Source organism: Falco biarmicus, chromosome 7, assembly GCF_023638135.1.
Source record: "Falco biarmicus isolate bFalBia1 chromosome 7, bFalBia1.pri, whole genome shotgun sequence".
NCBI classification, from domain to species: domain Eukaryota; kingdom Metazoa; phylum Chordata; class Aves; order Falconiformes; family Falconidae; genus Falco; species Falco biarmicus.
In genome coordinates this window covers 30,587,074-30,610,808 of record NC_079294.1, presented here as the reverse complement: position 1 = coordinate 30,610,808, position 23,735 = coordinate 30,587,074, and the positions used below count along the sequence as shown (strand labels likewise).

Below are 23,735 nucleotides of genomic sequence, written 5' to 3'. Positions count from 1 at the left end.
GCCACTGCTGGCGGCAGATGCATCACGGCTGTGCAGCTGTGCAAGGGAGAAGTTCAGGAGCTCTGCTAACCTTGGGTCCTAACGCAGGTCACGTGAAGAACTTCTCATAGAAGTTTCTGATTACAGACTAGATCAGGTATCAGATGACTAAATGCTGTCACTCTGTTAGCTGTTCAGTGGCTCATACATTTCACTACTGTGTTCAATGTAGTTACAGCAGACAAGAGTGAATATCTCAAACCGCTGCCTTCATATGCAGCTTTAGCAGAGAACTCAAGATGTTGAAAAAATACACAGTTCACCCTTCTATCGCAGAGAATTAATCCTGTACTTTTACTGCTTCTCTCTACATTCTGTGGGTAAATAGAGTAAGACCTGTAGGCCTATCATCCTCATACCTTTTATCATACCATTAAAATATGGTGGTTTTTTTTAAAGCCAGCTCGGTGTTAAAGAGATGACTCATAATGCTGCATCCGTTGGCTGACTTGAAAGAGATGTTAATGTCATCATTTCAATTTTCATTACCAAACAATAAGAAGGTAAGGGCTGAAAATGTCTTATGTATATATCACCTCATTTTATATTTTTAAAACATAAATAAGCTAAACAGGTTGGTGTATCTTGGTGTGTTCTACTCCCAAAAATCCATTTTGATACAGATTTGAGCCTCTATTTTGTACAAAAGCAACACAGAACAAAATTTAAGCTATTAGTATTTTTTGTTTATTTATTTATTTAAGGGTTTTGTTCCCAGGTGTACTTGAGGTAATATGCATAAAACCTTGTCTCAGAGCTTACAGTTTAAGTACTCAAATATATAGTACTTCTATGAATATAAGTGTCAGAGATAAGTAGTCTTATTGAGTTCAAGGACAGATGAAGTGCTGAAACACTTGCTGTATTGCACTTCATCTGCATAAGTGTTTGCATACAAGCCATAGATTATACACAGATCTGAGTAAAGAAAGATGTGACAAAAAAGTTGTAAGAAATACGCTTAAGTAATACGTACTTTTTATAAACATGTGTGTATGGAGCAAGCTAACACCCTTGATACAAAATAAGTTATAATTAGTATTGATGAACCATACAATTTGGAAATAAGGGTTAACTTTTTTTGTCTGCTTAGAAACTATTTATCCTCTTTTCTGGTGTTGGGATGTATGCCAGACAGCCATTTGCAATAATGTAGCTTAAAATTACACATTCCACCTATTTAGAATGTGCTTTATGATACTAAGTTTTGAATAACCATTTTTGTTCTTGGATTTTTTTCACATAACTTACTATATGTCCTAAGTATGGAAGAGTGTGTGCTAAGTTCTGTTTTGTTTTCAAATGGGAAAAGAGTCTTTGCTTGTTTAAGCATTAGGTTTTGATCTGGCTGAATTTCCCTCCTTCTCTGAAATGGATCTTCACTTTCCATTACATCATAGTGCCTTACGAGTTCCATGGTATAGATTGATGCATTAATAAAGTCTAAATAATTCAAAATATTATTACAACAGTATTCTTCAGAAGATAGGATTAAAGTTACATCAAGCCCAGTATCCTGACTTTGATAGTGGCCAATAATGCATACCCAAGGAAGAGGTTAAAATCAGAGCAAACATTGACCAAATTTAGCTAGTATATCCTTCCAGCACTCTATGACCTGTGGTTCAGGAACTTCAGAGCTAAGCACAATTATTTTTTTTGCAGAGGTTAACATAAAAACTCATAGACAGGTGGACTTACTGCAGTTTGCAGCATATCACATGTATTCCAGTAGCTACCTCCTAAATTAAATTACTTGGGGAACTGTCTAAATGCAAAAGCCAAGAATTTTGCATGGTTAGGATTCCAGTTCCAAAGCTAATATATTTAAAAGTAATGAAACCATCTTTATATTAGAATGCAATCTGCAAACATAGGCATTCCTTTTAATCCTAATTCCATAAATATATATCCTCTTGAGACAAGCATCTTAGAAGGGTGTTCCAAATACACTTACTTAGCTATCACCAGCAATATCTTCTCCCAAAGAAGGGTCAGAATACATAGTATGTGCAATGAAAAAAGACAAGACAAATTAAAAGCACTCAGAACCAAGTCTGAATGTACAATTAAAATAGAGCATTCACATTTGCAAAAACTGAACTTGGAACATCTATGGGTTTTGTCTCCAAAAGATTAGTCAAATGTGTTGGATTTTGGTTGTGGGGGAAAGGGAGCAGTGAGTTTGGTTGAAGCCTAGGCCTATTTAACTAGTTTCTCTTTTAATATAACTAGTATGGAGACGCATTTTTGGGACCAACTGGAATTTTGAAAATTGAGTGAATATTTGGGAGCAGCATATCTGGACAGAGAAAGATAAAACTACAAAATGGGTAATTGCTCAGCTACTTGGAAATAAAAAAAAAATGGTATAGAGCAGGGTATGTTGTATGATATATTGCTATATCATACCTATCAGGGAGTGTTTTGAATAATATGCAAAGATGGAAGAACATTATCATTTGAATATCGTCTGAAGGTGTTTTCAGTACTGAAAGAAGAGAGAGGATTTTGATTATATAAAAGGAAGATGAACAGGCATCCATTACTAGAACCTGCTATAATTTCCAGTCAGACTGATGGAGCAGTAAAAGGTTGCTATTAAAAAAACATAGTTACTACTGCTAAAACATTTGAATAGATGATGGTAGCTAATGACTTTCAAACTCCATTCTCTACTGATAGATCTTTTTTCCCAATGGAAATCTCTTCTCTAGTCTCACAATACTTGTCTTTGTAAATTAAATTACTTTGATATAGAAATTTTGGTATACAAGGCTAATTTTGAATCTATTAAGCACTTCAAATTGCAGATATATGAGATATACAATCATTGTGTCCATGGGAAAATTGTCAGAAATTGTGCAGGTTCACTGGAGCGTGAAAATACACGACTGGAAAGAAGTGAGACTTTCTTGCCTGACATCAAAAATATAGTTTACCAGCTGGCATATAAAAGAATATAAAACCATATCTAAAAATTAGCAAATCTGTGTCCTCCTGAACAAACAATACACATGCTTTTTTCCCCCCATTTACTGGAAAGTTTAAAAACTAAGCATTCTGAGTAGATCCAGCTTCAGTTTGGAAAGTATTACACAACATTTTCCACTCCTTTTTAAGAAGGAAACTATTGCAATCAGTACTTGGTCTCAAATTCTAGGGAAAAAAAAAAAAAAGGCAAAAAAAAAAAGTGTGTGCATATATATATCTATGTATATAAAATATATATCCATTCATTCCATGGTTGATCACATAAAGCAAACTGTTCTCAATTAAAGAGAGCTATTTCAAGACTGCATAAATTTAACTGAATAAAAGACAATCCAAACTGACCATCTTATAGTTCAAATAATAGAATTATTTGTATGTGACTTTTCCACGGTTACGAAGTATACAAAAGAAAATATGCAAAACAAAGTGCATTACGTGGGCATTGTTTAGGATATAATCTATGTATATTAAAAATAGCTAAGAATATTAACAGAAATACATCCAACTTCCATGGCCTTGGGTTCATGAGCTCTGCAGAAGAGACACATCTCAAATGTCTGTCTTAAAAATGAACAAGAAAAAAGAGGACATCATGCTTATAGATGGCCCATTTTTTTCCCAATAGACATGTAATTTTTGTAGGATAACCAATTTCTGACCTTTATAGTAATTTCAGTGAAAACATCAAAGTTTTCCCAGTTTTCAGTTGAGCTCTAAGGGCTTTCATCATAGCACATTAATGAGAAGGTTTTTTTGGGGGAGCACCTTTTTGTTCTGGGTTTGTCTGTTGCTCAGCACCGAGTGCTAATCTATAGCCAGGGCTCTCCAGCATCACTGCAGTGCGACGCAATCCCTCACCTGCACTGAACACTTGCCCTGTGACTAAAGCCATAAGCATAGATTGAAACTTCTGCTGAAAATAATCTCAATTCTGCCTATAAAATAACATTTAGAATTAATTCATTAGCTCTTTTTGTAATAAATCAGAATACATTTGTGGCTTCTTTGAAAAGTTTATGGATATCGTAGGTAACTTGACTGCTGGGATATTTACTTCATGAATAAGAGGACTTAATAGGTAGATGCAACACAAGCAAATAACCTGGAAAAAGATGAGCCTCTCCTAAGTAAACAGCTAGAGATTAGCAATGAACATTCTATGAACAGGAGATAGTAAGATTATTAATAAGATGGATAGGCACACTTTCTTGAAATGTTTTGGGTTTATGGTCATTCTGGACAAGGTTCTGTTTTAACAGGACTATATGACTTCTATATTTGTCACTTTCAAGAATCTTAACAGGTATAAAGTTTCCAAAACCAAACACAACAACCAAATCAATAGAGCCAAAATAGATTGAATTGTATCCCAAAGCTTCAACTGTGTGAGAGGGTGCACTGTGAAGCTCCAACCCGGAGAGGTAAAAGCATTAAGAGATGAGTGATGACATGCCGATATGCAGCATCACCTGCATGTATGCAGCTATGACAGTGATATCCTTGACACTGTAACTGAAGACAAGAGAGTGTTGCTGCTACTGTAGCAGAAGTCATGGTGCGGGTGGGGAGTGGCAGTGCGAAGTCTGCTCTCATGGCATGAGTGGGTGGGGTGTGAAGGCATTTACTCCTGCAGAGAAAGGCACTGGGAAGATAAGGCAACTGTTGCCTTAGAGGAGGAATGATGAGTTTCTCACGGAATATCTGAAGTCAGAAAGAGTACATAAAAAACTACAGAAAGCACTGTCCTGATCTGGCTTGAAACACAAGATTAAATAAAGGGTTAACACTCGCTCTGTGTTTGTCAAAAGCAAGGAGAGCCTCAAGATTTTTGCAGAAATCCCCTTTTTGCAGAAGTACCAGGACTGCAAGTGGGCTCATGTCCAACCCCAGATGATTCATAATTCTGTTTGCTTTTGTACTTGCTACCCAAAAGCAATTATTCTGTCTTCTGTATAAACCAAACCAATATCTCATGCTTGTCCACTGTCTTCAATCACATGGCTTTCTAAAGAAAAACAGTGTCGCACAGTGGAACAGTTTAACCAACTTATTATCTAAAGACTTAGGAAATAATGGAAACCATCTCACAACAACTCACTACCACCCAAAACCAAATACTCTGGTGGGAAGACAATGTAAGGTCACGTTGCAGGTATATGTTAGATTAAGTTGAAGTCATACCCTAACTCCTCTGCATATTGCAAGTAATTCTAAAAATCTGTGGGGTTTGCCTCATTTGACTTCCCATTTTGAAGATGCATCTCATTAGAGTCACAGGAAGGCAGCGCTGAGTCCAGTGGGAAGCAAATCACTTACTATGGAATTTCTGTAATGACATGGTGGGTTTGGTGTAATAAAATCTGGTTGAATAGGAATGCGCTCTTTTGAAGCTGGAGTGAGATGTGGTATTAGTGTAAACCTTCATTAAATCCAAGAAAATGCTGGGGGGTGAGGGGGTTGAAGTAGCTTAGAGTTAATGGAGTGATTTACAATGTCAATAATCTGCACTGCTGTAATATTACCCATCAATATGTTAACAAGCAGTCACAACAGAAAAGTAACTTTGAATGTGACATGTAAGGAGGAGGATGCCAAACCTCACTCTTAGCCAGACTTAATAAATGACAGCCAAAGAAAAACTGCTTAATGGGGCATTTCTTTGCATAGAAGTCTAACACTTCAGAGAAAATGCAAATCTTGAGGAATTTACAAAAGGAGTGTAAAATGCCTTCCAACCAACTGCAGTTCTGATATACTCTTGAAAGATTGTCACTCCAAACACTTTACATTAGAAAAGAGGTGTATTGAAACTGAGGGTTCTAACATCTAAATAACCTAGTTTTCCCTATAAGCCCTTTCCTTAAGAAAAGTGAAAGAAATGAGGCTGTGGATGGATTACTGAAAGCTCAAAGAACTGCTTGTGCCTGGTGCATAACCTGTACCTACAGCAAATATTTTACTGGACATTTTGAGGTGGGGGGACTAGCGCTTCACATTCTGGGTTTGCCTGTGAAATATGGGCAGATCCAACAAAAGTATGGAGGAGATAAAAGGTAACAGTTCTTCACTCTCTTTTTTAACTGAATCATTATGGAGGTTTTGAGCAACTTAGTCTAGTGGAAGGCTCATGGCAGGGGGTTGGAACCAGATGATCTTTAAGGTTCCTTCCAATGCAAACCATTCTATGATTCTACGGTCAGATGAAACTAGCAAATAGCAAAGTCAAAGATAAACAAATGGCGGGTTATTCATAGACTGCATAGCTAAACCTTAGAAGTTTCTTACCACAGTTTGCTGTAACACTACTCAGCTGCTATTGGCCAGTGCTGGAGACGGGATGCTGAGCTAGACATACTCTAGTTTGTACCCTATATCTCAATAAATCATTATGGGATGAAAAATTTAAGAAAAAAGTAATGAAATGGTAGAATTACTGAGTACCAGTTACCGGTTATCTCTAGTCCCAAGTCATACAGTTTATAGTGCCAGTGTAGATGATGCAACTTCAGTTAAAAATCCCCATTTTTTTTAGTCTTATTGAAAATTTGCCATTTATCATTTTAGATACTGGGTTTAGGACCTGATTTTTCACAGTAGTGTTTTATATCTGGTGTGTGTTCATGGAATCATGTTTATCTACTTATTGGGTTTTTTCAATCCTTTATTTTTTTTTTCCCATTCTTTATAACTAAAGGTAATCTTTCAAATCTTTTCACCAAAACATTTTCCTGGTCCTTTTAAATAATTTTTTTTAGTTGTAATGCAGCTTATATTAAATCATATTGTATTATATTATATAATATTCTATTACACTATGTTAAGAGGTGCTTTCCAGTCACCTGATATAGTACTTGGAACTAATGGGAGTTTTAGTACTTTTTCTGAGGAGCTCCAAGTTCCTTCCAAACTCCAGGAGGCATATCACCTGAGTCTGGAAAAAATATATATATAAAATAAATTTATCCATCTGTTTCAGAATTTTCTCTTCTGTTATTTCAAATCATGGGAGTATCTTATCTTTTTGAATTTAAAAGAGTAGATTCAAAATCAATAATTATACAACTTTTGTCAAGGTAAAGGGAAAAGGGAAAAATGTATCTCTGCAATATTGTTCACTTTGTTAAAACCCTTTTTTGCTCTATGCTAATTTAACATATGCAATATCTTTAAATATGTCAGTAGCAATAAAAGTTGTGGAAATGAACTTACTAGTTTTTATTTATGCTTTAAAAACCTGCCTTTCCCCCTTCATTTTATGTGGCACTTCTTTTCACTTATCTCCTTTTTGGTAGGATCTCTTTAAGAACTACAATGCATACCTTTAAGCTCTGCTATTTAATCACTTTTTTCCTCATGTTTTTGCTTCCTTCTTTGGGGGTGGAAAGCAGCTGCATGGCTTCTGCAACTATCAGGATGTACTCATGGTCTCCATGCTGAGTTAAAAGTTTTAATTTCCTCATCTCTAGCTTTCAGATCATCTTGATTAGCTTCTCCTTCCTAAAGTCCCCTTCTCCGAAGTTTACAGTCAATTTTCAAAATAGTCGGAATTCATATCTGAGTCTTCTGAAAAGGATTTTGAGTTTAATTACACTGCAGTCAGTATTACTCAGCGCTTTAATAACACCATTATGTAGAACAGCGCTCTATGTTTCTTCCAACAGATTTAAAAATGATATCAAATTATTATGAGTGAGTGAGGATTAGGACCCAAAAGCCAATTCTTTGTATTAACTATAAATTCCATCTCTACCTAGCTTAAGCATTTAAGCGGAAATTGAAATAAGCCCCTATTTCTGTTTTAATAGATAGGTCTTCTTCCTTTCCCCTCTGGACAGCGTTCATTCATTTTCATTCTCCTCATCAGAAACCGAGTAACATAACGAATATTTTTATCATTTCTCTTTTATAGCCATGTAGATTTTTAACGATTAAACTTTTGAAAGTGTTGCCTGGAATAGTAGTTGTAGCTGTACTGTTACTGAAGAAAAAAACACCCAAAACAAATGAATTTTCAGCAAAGAACTGAATAGTAACTGAAACAGGACTTAAGTTTAATCAAAGATGTAACCCTAGAATCAGTAACACATCTTCACTTACATGCACTCTTTCAAGAAACAATCCATTTCCTGACAGAGTTGTACCACTTCCGTTAAGAGAATTATTAGGCTTGGATGCTTAGCATAACTTCTCCTTTCATGGTAAGACATTAAGTGGTTTTAAAGAGGTAAAACTGCTGCCCAGAGCAGTTTCATAAAAAAATGCTTTAAACAGCGAATTTACCGACCTGGTGTGTTTTTCTGATGGTTATCAAGCACAAAATGTTCAATTGCAGATTTTTAAAAAGATCACAGAGAATATATGTAAACTAGACACTAGAACTAGAACTAATACTGTGCTAAAATCTCACACAAAAGCTGCTTCACATCATGACTGTCTTTCATGGGCAGTCCTTCCCTAAATTCATTTTGTGGTTTCCAAAATTTTATCCTCTTTTTCCCCTGCTGTGCAAATGCTCTTCCTGGAGTGATTAAGGGGAACACTGTGTATCATCTGGCTTTGCAACATTTGTACTCTGAAAATAACACCTATTTCTGTAACAATTTGATGACCACAGGAAAGCCCCAGACGCCCCCAACTTTAGCTCCATAGAAACTATGTCTTCCTTAGGCAGATGCCCTTCAAAAAGAAAGTAAATCAGGTCCCTCAAAACTGTAAAGTAGTGAGCCCCTGGAAGTGTGCAGCTATCGCACTCATTTTCTCCTTTCTCTCTTTCTCTCATTTCCTCTCAGAAGTCTGTACACTGAGCATTTCAATTTCACCTCAGCCCTCAAACCATCTTGGCACACCACCTCTTTCAGAACCGAAAAGGAAATGTTGTGACACTTTTTCTTAAATGAAGTTCAATAATATCTTTCCATGTGGGTATTTCCCACAGCATTTTTTCCTCCCTCTCTTCACAATTAGGAATGGCAAGTAAAGACGCATATTTTTGAACAGTTGTGTTGTGGGGTAGAGAAGGGACATCTATCTTTAGAACTCTGTTACTCCATGTTCCCAAACTTGCAGCACATGCTCAGCCCAAACATTGAACTGTTGGTTGATTAACCTGTCAGGTTGCTCTTATTGTACACACAAACATGAAAATGCTATTTACAAAAAACACATCTAGACTATGGAATGAGAGTGGCTCTGCATTACCCCATAGTTTTTAATAATTTTTACATCAAATGTTTTTCCTTTTAACATTGGAGAGGTGATTTAATGAATGCATATCATACCAATAGTAATTTTTTGTTCAGTGTTATAGCACACACAGAAATGAGTATTTAAAATGCAAATAACATTTTCAGTCAGTTAAATTGCACTCAGAGCTGCACTTCTAAAAGCACAGTTTACATAGCAAGGGTGGTTTTACTTCTCCAAAATACAAAGGAATCTCTTACAGACCATTTGTACCCCCCGTGGGTCTACAGTCCACCATTGTTCTGTACTTTCACATGTCTGCTTTGGCTGCAGGCTCAAGCCAAATTTCCTCCCTCATCTGACTCTGTGACTGTCTGTGTCAGTGATTTAAATAGGACAAAGGCAGAATCTGAGCTCTGACACATGACTATCCATATTTCTGACTGCTGGCATGCTTTTCGGAATGGCTGGGCCCCTGACTAGTACTCTCCTAGGCAATGTCCTCATACAACTTGGGGGCTAGTGTAGCTCAGTAACAGTTTTCAATCTGCATAAATCCAGGAGGCAGTACGGAAAAGGCCACCCTGTTTTGAAGGGGAAAGAATTTAGCTGTGTGCATGCAAGCTATGCCATGCCATGTCATGCCACTTGCCCTGACAAGAATGAGTCCTATCTGCTTTATTTTCTGGTACAGATATAGATGTATGTTTCCACCTATCTGTAAATCTTGTCCACACTTAAGGCTGACAAAACTGTGTCCTTTTACAACTGCAAAGCCACGGGATACTGCTTCAAAGGCAAAGGTGATGGAGGTAATGAAACCAGCCCACTATGCCTGGACCATCCAACTGAAGGTAGGTCCACTCTTAAATCAAGCACACGACCAGGTTTAATCCTCCACTGCTCCCAAAATTTTAGTTGAAATGAAAACTTGAACATAGTCTTGTACTCAGGGACTACTGACAAGAGGTTTAGGATTTTGGTGCAGTTATAGCTCTTTTGTCTGTCAAAAGGTGGGATTCTTTCCAAACATTCAATAGGGCTGCTTTGCTGTTCCTGGATATGACACGAGAAACCCACTGCAAAAATGTTAACACTGGAGAGACTGTAACGTTAAAAAATCTTGATTTTTTAAATGGAATGACCATGTTACTCAGTTACTTTTTCCAAGGTGCAAGCAAATCAGTGGGTCCCTCAGTGATAACAATGAACTTTCAGCTCATGCAATAGTACTTTCCAAGCCCAGAAAACTTCAACCTAAATATATAGGGTAATCACTCTGTCTTGTTATAAGCATAGCCAGCAGCTACAACAATCAACCACTAACCATGGTTTGATGTTTTTAGGGTCATGACCTCATTCTTTAAAGCTGTTTTAGCTGAAATTTAAAGGGAATGAAGAGTAGCTTTTATCCTGAGGCAAATAAGCAGATAAAAGTCTGTCAAGCTATGATTGTCAGAAACCAAAACTATTAGCAACTACTGGATTCAATGCCAGCTCCACTCACACTGAGCGGTAGTAAGGAACAGAGTGGAGTCAGATTTCAGTTTCTCTCTTCTGAGGCTGCCAGGGACAGGTAGTCCAAAGCGTAGGCTAGTACAGCCACTGGATGAAATACAGTACTGGTCTCTTCAAAATGTAACATCTGGGACACAGAATAATCAGAAGTGGTTGTTACTCCTTGTAAAGAAGAAAAACTGACACTCCCCACTAATTATACAGATGAGCCATTAGTTACAAAGATGCAAACATTTAATTTAAAAATTAACTTTATCAGTTTATTTTGTATTTTCATTATTTTCCCTTTTGTGGTTTAATATTATGCTGATGTAACATTTACTGTCTCTGCAATAGAGAGGCTTCTAAAATCAAGTGACAGAAGTTAGGGAATCTATTTTTCAGTTTGGAAACATCTTTTGCAAGCTGACTTTCTATATTTATAGCCTTGATATAATACTGTTGGAAAGGCAGTAGCTGGATGGATGTTTTCAGGGAAGTCATGTGTGTATCATATGCTACAGGGAGATACCTCAACAGAACACCTGCAGTGCTTTGTAGAAAAGACCTTCGAAAGTTTTACCAGGAATACTATGAAACCCTTAGATAATATTTTTAATTTCTGGGAAGAAAACTCATCCCAGAAGCACCCTGAAACTGAGGTCTGGTATTTAAACGATTCTATAGTAGAAAGCCCTTATCAACCTCAAATAGTTCAACCCAATCTCTCTACAGGGAACTGTAGAAATGCGTGTATGTATATATACTTACATGTATTTTTTACGTATATGTATACAAACGCACACAAAAAATATACGTAATACTGGAATGTGAATAAAGGATTAACAGAGGACACTTTTTTCATTGACGTTTGATGTACCAGAATCAGACTCTGCTTGAGCAGAGCTGTCCTGTGTGACACGGCATTGTAAATCAGCTTCTTGTCACGCAGTGTCAAATGACAGGAAGCCACAGCATTCAAAAGCAACAAGCCAGAAATTACTGTAAATAAGAAGTGGAGAGAAAAGTGACTTGTGTGACCTGTCTCAAGGAAAAGTAGATGTCTTTAGATGTGTCAGATGGCTTCCACAACTTTACAGGCCTGAGAGGCTTAAGTGAGATGAACAGGCCTAATGAGATTCAAGACACATCTTCCTCAAAACCAGAACCAAACCCCACTCTCAGGATAGCGTGTCGCACGCAACTAATGGCACCACATAAGAATGCCCCGCGCAGTGCGTTGTGAGCAGGGTACCCGGCGGCACCTGCCAGCCCCTCACCCCGCAACCAGGCAGGCCACCCCCTCACCAGCGCGCCCTGAGCCACCATCACCCCCAAGCCCCGCTCTGCTTTGTGACCTTTCAGCGACCTCACAGGTTGTTTTAACTTGCAGTAAATTCAGCCTCTCCAGCCCCCAAGGCGACGGCTCCGCCCGTTGCCCAGCGGCCGGGCCGCGGGGCCGCCTGCTCCCCCAGCCCCGGCCGCCCCCCCGCCCGCGGCCTCCTCAGTGCAGCCCGGCGCCGGGCCTGCGCTCACCCGCCACCCACGGCCCCGTTGTGCGGGACTCCGCATCCTGCGTGCCCCGAGCGCGTACCGCACGGCCGCGGCGCTGTCGCCCGGCGGCGAGCGCTGGCTGAAGGCGGACATACCGACGTGCCACACTTACGGCGGCAGCTCCCGCGCTAACCCCGGCCCAAGGAGGCGGCCGTGCCACGCCGGCGTGCCGCCGCTGGGAGCCCGCACACGCCGCCCGCGCCGCGCGGGGAGGCGCAGGTTCAGCGGGCGGCCAGAGCTCTGCGGGAACCCCCGTCCCGGCCGTCCCTCGCTCCTCCCCGCCGCGTCGCGTCCCTCGGCGAGGGGATGCCCTGCTCCCCCATCCCGCTGCCGCCCCCGCCGCCCCGCGCCAGGCTGGAGCTCTGCCCGGCTCCCCCCTGCCGCCACTGCGAGTGGGGAAGCCCACGGCTGCTCCCCCCCACAAATACGATGAAAGCAGCCCGTAACCCGCAGGAAGGGCGCCACCGCAGCTCCCTCAGATGATTGCCGCTGGCAGTGGCCAATCAGCGCCTTCCATTTTCTCTAGGCAACCCAGCGCCCGCCCTCAAGCGGGCGGGGGAGTGGGAGAGGCGGGCGGGAATGTTTACAAACAAGATCAGGGAGTAGAAGGGATTGGGGGAAGCCGGGGGGCGGAGCCAGCGCCTGGCGCAGCCGGTGGCCCAATGAGGGAGCGCGCCGCTCGGCGGAAGGGCGGGGGAGGCACGTAGGACGTTCTCTGCCCAACAGCCGCTGAGGTTCGCGGGCGCGCGCGCCCAATGAGCGTCTCGGCGGGGGGAGGGAGGGGGCGTGAGCGCCTGAGTAGGAGCCGCTCCTCACGGCGCCCCCTCCTCCCGTCTGGCTCAGCCTATCCCGGCTGGGCCGCGCCGGGCTCGGCTCGGCTCCCCTCGGCTCCGCGCCCTGCAGTTGGGCGGGGAGGGCGGCCGGAGCAAGGGGGAGGGGAGCCGCAAGGACATGGGCTGGCTCTGAGGGCCGGGGGAGGGAAGCCGACGTGCGTGTGCCTCCCTGTATTTTAATAACTGTTTGTTGTTGGGTGGTGTGGGTTTATTGGTGTTTTTTTTTTGTTGTTGTTGTTTGTTTTTCCGTTTTCCCCGAGGCGGAGGGGAGAACAGCCGCCCCCAACGCGCCTGCATGGCTCCTCTCCCCCGGAGCGCCCCTGGAAAATAAAATCCGCCTTAGGCCAGGTGACGTCCCCCCGCCTCCACGCTCACACACACGGGGAGCGGCAGAGGCGGGGGAGCGCCCGCCTGTGAGAACATGGAGGGACCCTCGGGCCCGGCGGAGGAAGCGGAGCTGCCGCTCCTCACCGTCAAGCACGAGCTGAGGAACGGTGAGCGGGGCGGGCCGGGGGCCGGGGAGGTCATGGCCGGGGGGGGTGTCGGCGTGGGGCGCTGAGGGAGCGCTCCTGCCTGAGGGGAGGGCGGCAAGGGGGTGGCGGTGGGGGCCCGGGCTGCCGGGACTGGGGGGAGAAGTGCTGAGGAAGGAGCTTCAGGAGAGTTGATCGGGACCAGTAGGGAAATCTCGGTGAGGAGGAAGAAAAAGAGGATGAGCTGAAAGACATGGGCAGGAGCGTGTGAGGTGGGGGCGGGGGGGTCCCTTCTTTTATTTCTGAAAGAAGTATTTCAGTTGGACTTCTACTGCGTATTTGGCTCCTCTGACCCACCGCCCCAGTGGTATTTGGCGCTTTTGAAAGGAGATAAGGGTTAGCTGCCTTTTTTTTTTTTTTTTTAATTATGTGTTTGACTTTTATGGCTGTGTCGGGGGCGGAGGGGGGGGGGGCGACGGTTGCTGTTTGTTACAGTCCTAAATGATGTCGTTTTGTGTGACAGCTTTTCTCTGACTTCGGTGAAATGCCAGAATTGTAGGGAGGGGAATGTGCTAACATGTAGCCGCAGTTATCTGGCTTTTAGGTCTACGAAATCTTCTTTCAGCTCAGTAGTTACTTGTAGACCCTCTGGAGAAGTAGTTCAACGTGTGAAATATGTATGATCTTTCAAAGATACAGCAGAAATGCTCTGTCGTAGGTTGTTGTGTTGGGGAAGATCTTTATATATTTTTAATAGGGACTCAGTGCTGCTCAGAAGTTTCCAGGCAACTTGAATATTGCAGTAACTCTAGATTTTACTGTAAATTTGAGGGTGCGTGTAAAACATAATCAGGATGTATATTCTCTATATGTCTTAATAGTGAAGGTGCTATTAACCCATGCCCTTCATTTCTTTTCTCTCACCATCTTTTTTTCTCCATGATGAAGTAAAAGTAAATATACTATGGTGTTCATCGCAGAAGTTTGAGAGAACCGCCCCCCGGGTTAATGTAGTTGACACTGTAATGGGTCGATGGGGAAGGCAAGTGGTGGTACTTGGTCTCTTCGTCGTGTTCAGCCTTCTGTCCCCCTGTCATTTGGGTCTAGGGGCTCGGTGGAGGTGCCCCAGCGGCACGTAGCTATCACTGCAGCTTTAAAAAAAAAAAAAAAAAAAAAAAAAAAAGGCGGTCTTCCTGATAGCTACGCAGAAACCAAGAAACCAAAGGGACTGTAGTTTCCTTCTTTCAAGAAGAAGCAGTACTGTTGGTGGAAAACATACTTGTCTCGTTGGGAGTTGCTAGATTTCAGTGTGCAGGAGAAAAAGGGGTAAGGGGAAAGGAAGCATAATACATTTATTCTATATGTTTACCTAGCTATGTCTAGTGCCTTTTCTAAAAGTTGAGACAGCACATATCCCTGTGGGATAGTTATTTAAAGATAGTTTGAAGAATAAAAATATTCATATAATCTAGACAAAGAGCTGTCTAATATAGCAGAATAAGCAATTATCATTTTAATCATGATCTTAAAGCTTTGCAGATTCAGGAAGTACCAGTACTTTTAATTTTAAATTTCTCAACCTTGTTTGTGCCTTTTTAAGCTTCTAAAATTCAGTTTAGTGGGACTCAGTTGCTTCTCCCCTCCTCATTTGCTCTTCCTTATTAAGTATTTAGAAAACTGCTTTCTGAAAAATGCTTTCTAGCAATGGCTTGTCTATTTCTGGAGCATTAGGGTGGAGGAGGGAGCTACTCTGTCATGTACTCCTGGGAGACTCCTACTCCTGAAGGTGTCAATAGTGTCATTGCTATGCAGGATTTATCAAGATACTGTTTCAAAACTTGTCCTTACACAATGCACAGAGGTATGGTAATTTGAGGATAAAAACTGCAGTCAGCTTCTATTGATATGGAAATACATAAGTAATCTATAGCGTACTTTGGATATTTTCCTCAGGGTTTTTTGTACTGGGTCTGGCTGTGTGGGTGCCCAACTACTGGCTAGGGTCAACTCACTACAGTTTTTAAGCATGCAGCGTGATTATTGTTTCAGTTTGAGAAAGAGGGTGAGAGGATGTGCAAAATTAGAATTGAAGCCAGAGGATCTTTGTTGTTCTTGAATAGTGACGTTGTATACCATGAATATCTTTTTAATGTGTGATTTGTTTAGATTGTAGTGTTCCTCTAGTGGAACTCTTCTCAGTGTTCTTTCTTTGGCGGTGCTAGCTCTGTGACTAATCATATGATTTAGAATTACATATTGAAAGTAGCTGTCAGTTGGAAGATGAAAAAGAGGTCAGTCTCCACAGTGCTTTGAAAGAATGTACTATTGTGGTAGAAATACTGCCTTCTTTGAGAAGGGAGTGTCTCATTTTCATATTGTGGAAGTTGCTTGAAGCTCTTGATAACAAACTCAAAGTACAAAGAATTATATAGTCAAATAAACTAAAATGCAGGTGAACCTACAGTTATACTTTGCATTTGATATTACTTGTGTCTTGGAATGGCTCTAAAAATATTAAACGTGTTAGAGGCATTGGTTATGGTCAACTGAGTAAGTGAACAAACTATAAAACTTGAATTTAAGATGAAATTAGTATCTTCAAGAATGAAACAGATGATTGTTGTTACTTTCAGGCAAGTAATGCGGCATATGAAAATGCACAGTTAGAGCATATGCAGTGCTATTTCTACACAAGCTTCCAGCTGATTGTTATCTCTATCATACCATGGTTTGACCTCTTTTAAGCTTTGATTTTGAAATTACAGTGCTGGCTTTGATATGTAGGGTCAACCTTAATTTTAGCTCTGTATCCCATATTCTTAGGGCCCTGAAACTCCTCTGTTGCGTGACCAAAAAGCAATCGCTGAGAAAACATCACTTCATAGGCATGTAGATTGGGTTTGTGATAGGGAAGGAACTGTGGTGCATAACATTTGAATGCCTCTGTGAGATGCCATGTGATTTGTTGTATTACAAATACTGGGCACCACTTTGTGTATATAGATTTTATTTTAATGATACAAAGAATCAGAATGTCCCCCTACTGCTGGGGAAACTGTAAGCATGCCTGTGCTTCAATGACTGTTCCTTCAGTTGGTTGTTTTACAAACCAGACACAGCAGTGACTTTTAGGACGCATTTCAGTTAATAATGATTTTCTCCTAATATATTTAGCAACTTTTTTTCTTTTCCTGTCACACAAACTAATTCTTCTTTCACAGAAATCTCACAATTCAGCTACTTCAGAATTATTACCATCTGTCTTTGCTCACTTCGGGAAAGAAATGAGTTTTTGAGGAAAGTGGAGTCACCTTTTCAGGAAGTAGAAAAAAAAAAAAAAAGCCAAAGATCAAATGGTAGGAAGTGGTGACTGTCTCTGTCTCAGATTCTCACTGAAGTTGTACAGTGAAAATAATGAGAAAATGAAATTTTCTCCAGTGTCTGTTTCTGGAATGTTGTAGAGGCAAAGGTTTTTCTTTTTGCTTTTTTTTGCAGGTGAACCTCAGAGTTAGTAAAACTTCTAATCTCTTTGGAGACCTAAGAAGTTATATATTCTTTACAGTGAAAAAAGAATATAGTTGCTTTTTCACATTTTCTGTTTCCTGGTAGTGCTTTGGAACTGAACAATGGGAAATGTAAAGGCTATTTGAGAAAAAAAATTGTGTGATAGGGCAGGATTTGGGCAGAGAGGGAAAGACTTGTGATGTAGAGAGGTAAGAAGGAAATAGAACTGTTAGCAGTGAGATTTACCCCCCATCTCCTGTTGGCTATTGTCATACCTCTTGTTTTGGGGAAAAAATAAAATAAGGATCAAAGGATCCTGAACCTTCAGTGTATGTGACTAGGTAGGAGTTTGCCCGTCGTGCAGCATGCATGTGTACTCCCTGCTTTGCCCAGTGAGAGGCAGAGAGTAGCAAAACCGGGATCCTGAAGGGAATTTGTGAAGCGTTTCATGAATGTATGGGTGATAGGCTGTATATATGTTGTTTGTTTTGCTTTAAGACATTGTTCTTTTCCTTTTGGCAAGCCCCTTTTGAAGAGGATACTGGATTCATTTTAGTGCTGTCACAAACTTTGGGCTAAAGAACTTGCCTTAGTTTGCAACTTGTCTGACTATAACACATGATGTGCAAAAAGGCATGTATAGTCCAGAAGTCAATGTAGTGATGGGCTGCAGGGCTCCAGAGGCAGAAGAATTTGGAATTTCCACTTGAGTCAAATAGTCTAGTTTATAATTCAGTATGAAACTGAAAGGCTTCAGACAATAAATACATGGACTATTTGAAGGGTTTAATATTGCAAATTATTATTTACTCCTTTTTGAATGAGAAATTAAACTAGAATGGATTTATTTGTAAACTATAAGGTTCATGTTACTTTGTAAGGCATTGTGAAAATTCCAATGGCTAAAAAACATGATGAATCATGCATTAAATAGAGTATTCAAACTTCGCTATGGAGCTGTACCTGTCACCTTTGCAGTTTTTATTTTTAGAAGGAAAGCTTTATAAGAAAGATACTTTTAAAATTTTTTCCTGTAAGACAGATTTGACTCTGTACTAATTCTGTATATTGATTGGAGATCAGGAGATATTAATAGTTTAATATTTCAAAACTTGGATTGCTTTTACTTCTACTTTTGTCTTTTGAGCACTAAAATATATATTTTTTTCATATTGCTGTGGGAAGTATAAAGAGTGTTTTAAGAGGGTTAAGTTTATGAATCGTCTTTAATACAACTTAAATCTGTGGATTTTACTCTTCACAGAATCAATACTTAAAAAAATTTTTTGTAGTGTAGGAATTTATCTTCTGGTAACTTTGATTATGATAAACTTTGATTATGAAGGAGGAGAATAACTATTGATCTCTTGGTCTGTCTCCCCATCGTTGTCCCCCTGCTCCAGCTTTGGAATGTAATAAACCCGATTAAAATGATCTGTAAAAGGGTCTGGTACCATTGCTCATTTTGCTTTCATTGCTTCAGTGTTGTTCTATAAAATGTATGACTTAAACAAAGACTAGTAGTCACAGTTGTCTTTGTCAGCTTGTTTAGCTTTCCTCCAATGTATTCTAAATATGATGGTTTAAAAGCTCATGCTGGATTCCACAAGAGTTAGGAGAATTGTATGCGACTTGAATACACTCCGGGATTTTATTCAGGAGGCAATTCAGAAAAGACTTGCCAGAGTTGATTAAACATATGAGAAAGCCTGGGTATCTGAGGGTGTGATTTGATCCCCTTCATTGCTTGGCATCTTTTGGTATCTTATGTTAAACATTCTCTTTCCTGCATGCCCGCGCACGCTTCCCCCCCTCCAACTCCATGATGAGGTGCAAAGGTGCAAGCTCTGCTAAGATTTCTTTGCTTCTGACTCATTCTGTAGGTAGGCAGATGACTCTGTTTATGAAGGACTCATGTTACACACAGTCACTTTATTTGGTTTTGTGTTTTGTTTTGGGAGCTATTGTGACTGTTTCCTCTTCCCATTTTTTGTTGATGCCTGTAAATATTTTGTGCTGGCTTGGACAGATGGTTATAAAAACTATACCTGAGAGAGGATAATTTTGAAAATAATTCTTAGTTTCCTGGTTAATGTCTCATGAACTAATATGTAAATACCTTTCACCAACATTGAGGTTGTCAGTTGCTCTTCTTTTGTTGATAAATTAACCTACGTTTTGCTACTTTTTAACACTGTTCAAAGTGTCTGTGATTGAATAAAGTGTTAGTGTATTTTTTAAGTGTTGTACTGATTTTTGATGATTGATTCATATCTTATACTTAGATACAGTTTCTTGTTTGAAAAGGTATGCAGAGTCTTTAGATGTTTTGATCTGTTTCAATTCTGTTTGGCATTAGATTACCCATAGCAACTTTATTCATTAGCATTTTACCTAATCTCATTCTGGGATTTTTTTGATTATTATATGATGTATTGTATTACTGCACATTAAGCTTCTAGCTAACCACGGAGGTGCTTCTAGGTTGAATCTTAGTGATTCATCTCACAGTAATGCTAAACCTCATAGCAAAATCACCTCTGTAATAGCAGAAGGGCTACTGCTGATGAACACAAATGAATCTTAACATGGAACACTTTTCAATTCAGACTATCGTGAGTCTGGATTGTTAATCTCAGATATCTACACTTTTATCTTTACTTTGTCTTCTGATGTACAAATGGTAACTTTGGTGGGATAGTCTTCTGCAACTTCAGTCTGTTTTCATAATGGTAATGATACTTTCTTGTCATGTTCCCCATGGCATTTCATGCTTCTGAATTTCCATATTGCATTCAGCTTAGCTAGTACTTCAGAGGTCTTTGTCATCTTTGGCTGTGTAAAGTTTTGGCTTCTAGGCCTTCTAGAATGGGATCAGCAGCTTTGGGATCTTGATTGTTATTCTCCCCACCCCCACCCCCCCTGTTCAGATGGTCTCCTCTTTAAGCATCTAATACAGAGAATGAAGAGTTGTCACTCCCGTTATCTTAGTTGTGATCCTGGAATTCAGAGTAATACAAATTGCATTTTCTTTTCTTTGATGTGAGTTCAGAACTGTGTGCATGTTTTATTTTTGCTCTGATTTCTTTTTTGGCCTAAGAAAAATGCAGGTAATCTTTGAGATGGTATGCTCTTTAAATTCCATTTTAAATTTGCAAGGTAGTTCTCTGTCCTGTTTAAATGATACTCTTGTTCAGATACTCAGTCTGTCAGATTTGAAGGGCAGTGGAATGTTTTTCACTTAACAGATAGCTCTCAGTTGCTGTAACCAGTTACAGTCAAAGTATAATTTTATATATAGCAGAAAACCAGTATAACATCCTAGATGTATTTTCTTTGGTGTCTAACAAGCAATAGTTGTGTGGTTTCTATTACGTGGTGGGTTTTTTTTGTTTTGGCTTTTTTTTTTTCAGGAAGGAATTTGCTAGTTTTGCTTAATTTCAAGGAAAACCACCCACTCTTCACTCTGAGTAAAGGATAATCTCGAGTTTGTGTTCATACAACTTTGAAACCAGCATCTGTTCTTTGTTGCTGTGACTTAAAAGTAGATCTGTTAGGTGAGTGGAGATGGGTCATTCTCTGAAGAAGTTAGAATAAAGTTGGTCTTGGTACCACCTCACATTGGACACGTAATAGAGAAGTATTACAGAATTTCTTCTGTCCTGTTTTCCTTCTTGCTTCCTCTGTGCTGCTTTAAATTGTCTGAGTTTCATTGTTCTGCTCAATAAAATAGCAGAGCTGTCTCACGTTGCAGAGCACAGCAGAGATAAGTCACAGCTTTTGGGCAGAGCTTGTCTTTGAAGGTTACTTGAATCTAGTTCAGTAGAGGAAGCTCTACTTTCGTTTGTTTGCTTCAAAACCTGTATGCAATGGAGTCCACAAACAGAGGACACAGCACGTTTTAACTTGAAAACAACTGCTGTTGAAATGTTATTTCTTAAGAAGTACAAGTAAAAACAAATAGTCTTTACACAGTACTAGCTTGCACAGTTCTTAGCTCACACATGGCCATTTCAAAGTTCAGGTATATTGCAGGTGACAGTCATGTTTCTTATGTCATCTAGAGATCCTCCATCAAGCAGAAATATTTTGTTCTGGTTCCCAGAGTTAAACAGACTGTCCTACTTCAGGGAGCTGAGAATGACAGTACTGATTTCCACGCATTGGTGTCCTTGCATGTAGAGGTTTGTCTTTACAGTGAGAATATTTCTAGATATTTGCTTTCTTTTTTACTTCAGAGGTGAAAATTCCAACCAGTACCACTGTTTCCTCATTGTTTTTATGGATGCCGTGATGTCTTGGGCTTTCCCTTTAGTCTTTGTTTCTGGGTTGATCTGTTATATCTTGCTATTGCCTCAGCTGTATACTCACCTGTGTTGGTCTAATGCTGCTTACTGTGAACTACAGCAGAAAATCAGTAAATGGAAGCTCTTCCTAATTGTGCACCTATGCAGTTAGCTTGTCTCCTAGAGGGTGTAGGCAGGTTACTGCTTTTTATTCCATGATACACCACCATCCCTTATACTGCTGTGTCATGTGTGACTTCAGATCATTTGTGGAGAAATGCTCATCCTGTTGACTTGGGCAGTACTTTCTTCCTGTCCAAGCCTGATTCCCTTCCTTGGTACTCTTCAGCTGATGTGTCAACAGACTTGAAGAAAAAAGGGCATGAAGAAGTAAATTTTCCATTTCCAAAACTGCTTTCTTTGTGCTCAATTGTTAAATCAAGAGCATTCCCAAGCCACTGTTTCTGAAGAGCATCTTTGTGTACACTGAAAGATTACGGTACTACTTGCTAGAAATAATGCTAGCTAGATGCTGGTGTGTACATCCTGTTGCATTCTTGACATTTAAATTGTCTTCATGCAGGTTGCATGGGCACTTGTTGGGTCATGTTCTGATACTGATCCTAGCATGGTGATGCCTGTGAGGTGGGAGAAGCCTTTAACTGTTCTGTCTGTAGTAGCAGTAGCCTTCTTGTTGCAATCCTTTAAAGCTTCTAAACTTGCAACAGTTGTCTTGTAATTGCGGAAAGGATTCCTTGTGAAGATCTTCCAGCAGTGGTCAGTTGGGTTCCTGGGAGCAACCGGTGGATAGGATAACTGATCTTTGGGAAATTACGTATACTCCTGAAAGCAAGTTGAAGGAAATGTTGGTGTGATGACTTTAGTTCCGGAGAAACTGCACCTCATCTCAGCTAAAATGTTGAAAAGTGCTGTGCCTGGTTTCAGCATATGAAGACAAAGAGCAGCTCTAGTAAGTGTTGTTGGTAAGCATATGGCACAAGCTCTTCAGCTTGCTTTTCTTGGGGTGTGACTTTCAGAGATGGACTTGAGTGCAGTAACTGAAACTGTTGGAGCAAGCCATGGTAGTATTGGGAGAAGCACTTTCTGGAAATTTTTAATCTTTTCTTGTAGCTTTGGAGATCTGGGTGTGGGGTTTTGTTTGTGTGGGGGTTTTGGTGGGTTTTTTTGTTTCAGTGTTTGGTTGTTTTGTTGTTTTTTTCTAAAGGGTCATGCTACTTCTTGCTTTATAGGGAACAATAAAGTTTGTACGTCTCAAGTGTCCTATCATACCTCTGTGTTATACAGCACCTTTTAGCTATCTGGTCTTGTGGGATGGCTTTTTTCTCCCAGTATAATGCAAAAAGGAGGAGGTGGGACTTATTTTATAGTGATCATATGCTGATCTGTGATGTAATTTTTCCCTTTTACTATGAGAATAATATTACAATAACCTTCATACCATTTAATTTTTCTTTTTTCTTTTTTTTGATAAGGCAATTAAATATCCTAAATGGAAGTAAAAATGGGATTAAGTGGATAGTGCAAAATTACTGCTGACATTGAAACAAGTACATAATAGTTCAAACTAGGTATCACTCAGCTTTTTATTGTGTAACTTCATGAAAGTTGTTGGAAAGGTTTTACTAACACTATTGGATGTGGAATACCAGTTAAATTGAGTTTATGATACAGCTTAGATTAATGAATTGAGTTTAGGGATTGGATTGCTTTAGGACTGTAGCCAGCACTACAAATCTTCAGCTTGTTACTGGAGATGCAACATTTCTGTGTTCCACTCTGTCTTCCTATTCGGTTCCAAGAATATGATAGGATTAAATGACTGTTTTCTTTTCTAGAATGATGTTTAATTGAAAAGCCTTCTGCTGACAGCTCTTAAAAGATGTGAGATGATAATGCTTTTTTTGGAGTACTCTGTAACAGAAGATCCAAATCAGTGGATTTCTCAGTGAAAAATTGCTCCCTGCTCGGAGTTCAGCAGTTAGCTTATATCTAGAGAAATTTTATGTCCTGAATCTCTTCGGTGACATCCACTGCTTCATTAAAACCATGGGTGCTCTAGCCCTGGTCTTGTTAGGATAGTCCGTGACTCCTGTTCTCCCTGGCAGGAAAGACACTGTTTTGAAACTGTTCACACTGAGTACCATTCTCAGTACTTGTTAAGAAGAGCAATATGTAATACTAAGTTGCTTCAAGGCAGACTGCTTTCTAACTGTGACACAAGGTACTAGTCTAATTATATAGACACCAGCTCAGTCTGGCTTTGCCTTACCTGCTGTTACTCCTTTCTTGGCACATGAGGGCATCTTCCTTACTGCAGACTTCAGCAATGACTGTGATGTATCACTAGCAACAGT

General features: G+C 40.1%; 2 protein-coding genes across 15 annotated transcripts in view; one reads left to right on the top strand and one right to left on the bottom strand.

The window, feature by feature from the left end:
• DGLUCY (D-glutamate cyclase) overlaps nt 1-12,563 on the bottom strand; it is a 47,694-nt gene extending 35,131 nt beyond the window's left edge. The window contains exons 1-2 of one of the 12 annotated variants that reach the window (XM_056345788.1): nt 12,308-12,563; nt 6,873-6,964 (exon numbers count right to left, since the gene is read on the bottom strand). The gene's annotated coding sequence lies outside the window, so the exon portion shown is untranslated. Of the gene's footprint in view, nt 1-6,872; nt 6,965-10,723; nt 10,862-12,249; nt 12,274-12,307 lie in introns of those variants that run through there. The other 11 variants (XM_056345786.1, XM_056345790.1, XM_056345789.1 and 8 more) reach the window with 11 other exon arrangements.
• Nucleotides 12,564-13,022: 459 nt separating this feature from the next.
• The window catches only part of RPS6KA5 (ribosomal protein S6 kinase A5), an 81,736-nt gene continuing 71,023 nt past the window's right edge, over nt 13,023-23,735 (top strand). Inside the window, exon 1 of one of the 3 annotated variants that reach the window (XM_056345541.1) lies at nt 13,023-13,594. In XM_056345541.1, coding sequence (XP_056201516.1) covers nt 13,522-13,594 — 73 coding nt within the window. In that variant the 5' untranslated portion in view covers nt 13,023-13,521. Of the gene's footprint in view, nt 13,595-13,902; nt 13,967-14,868; nt 14,897-23,735 lie in introns of those variants that run through there. The other 2 variants (XM_056345544.1, XM_056345542.1) reach the window with 2 other exon arrangements.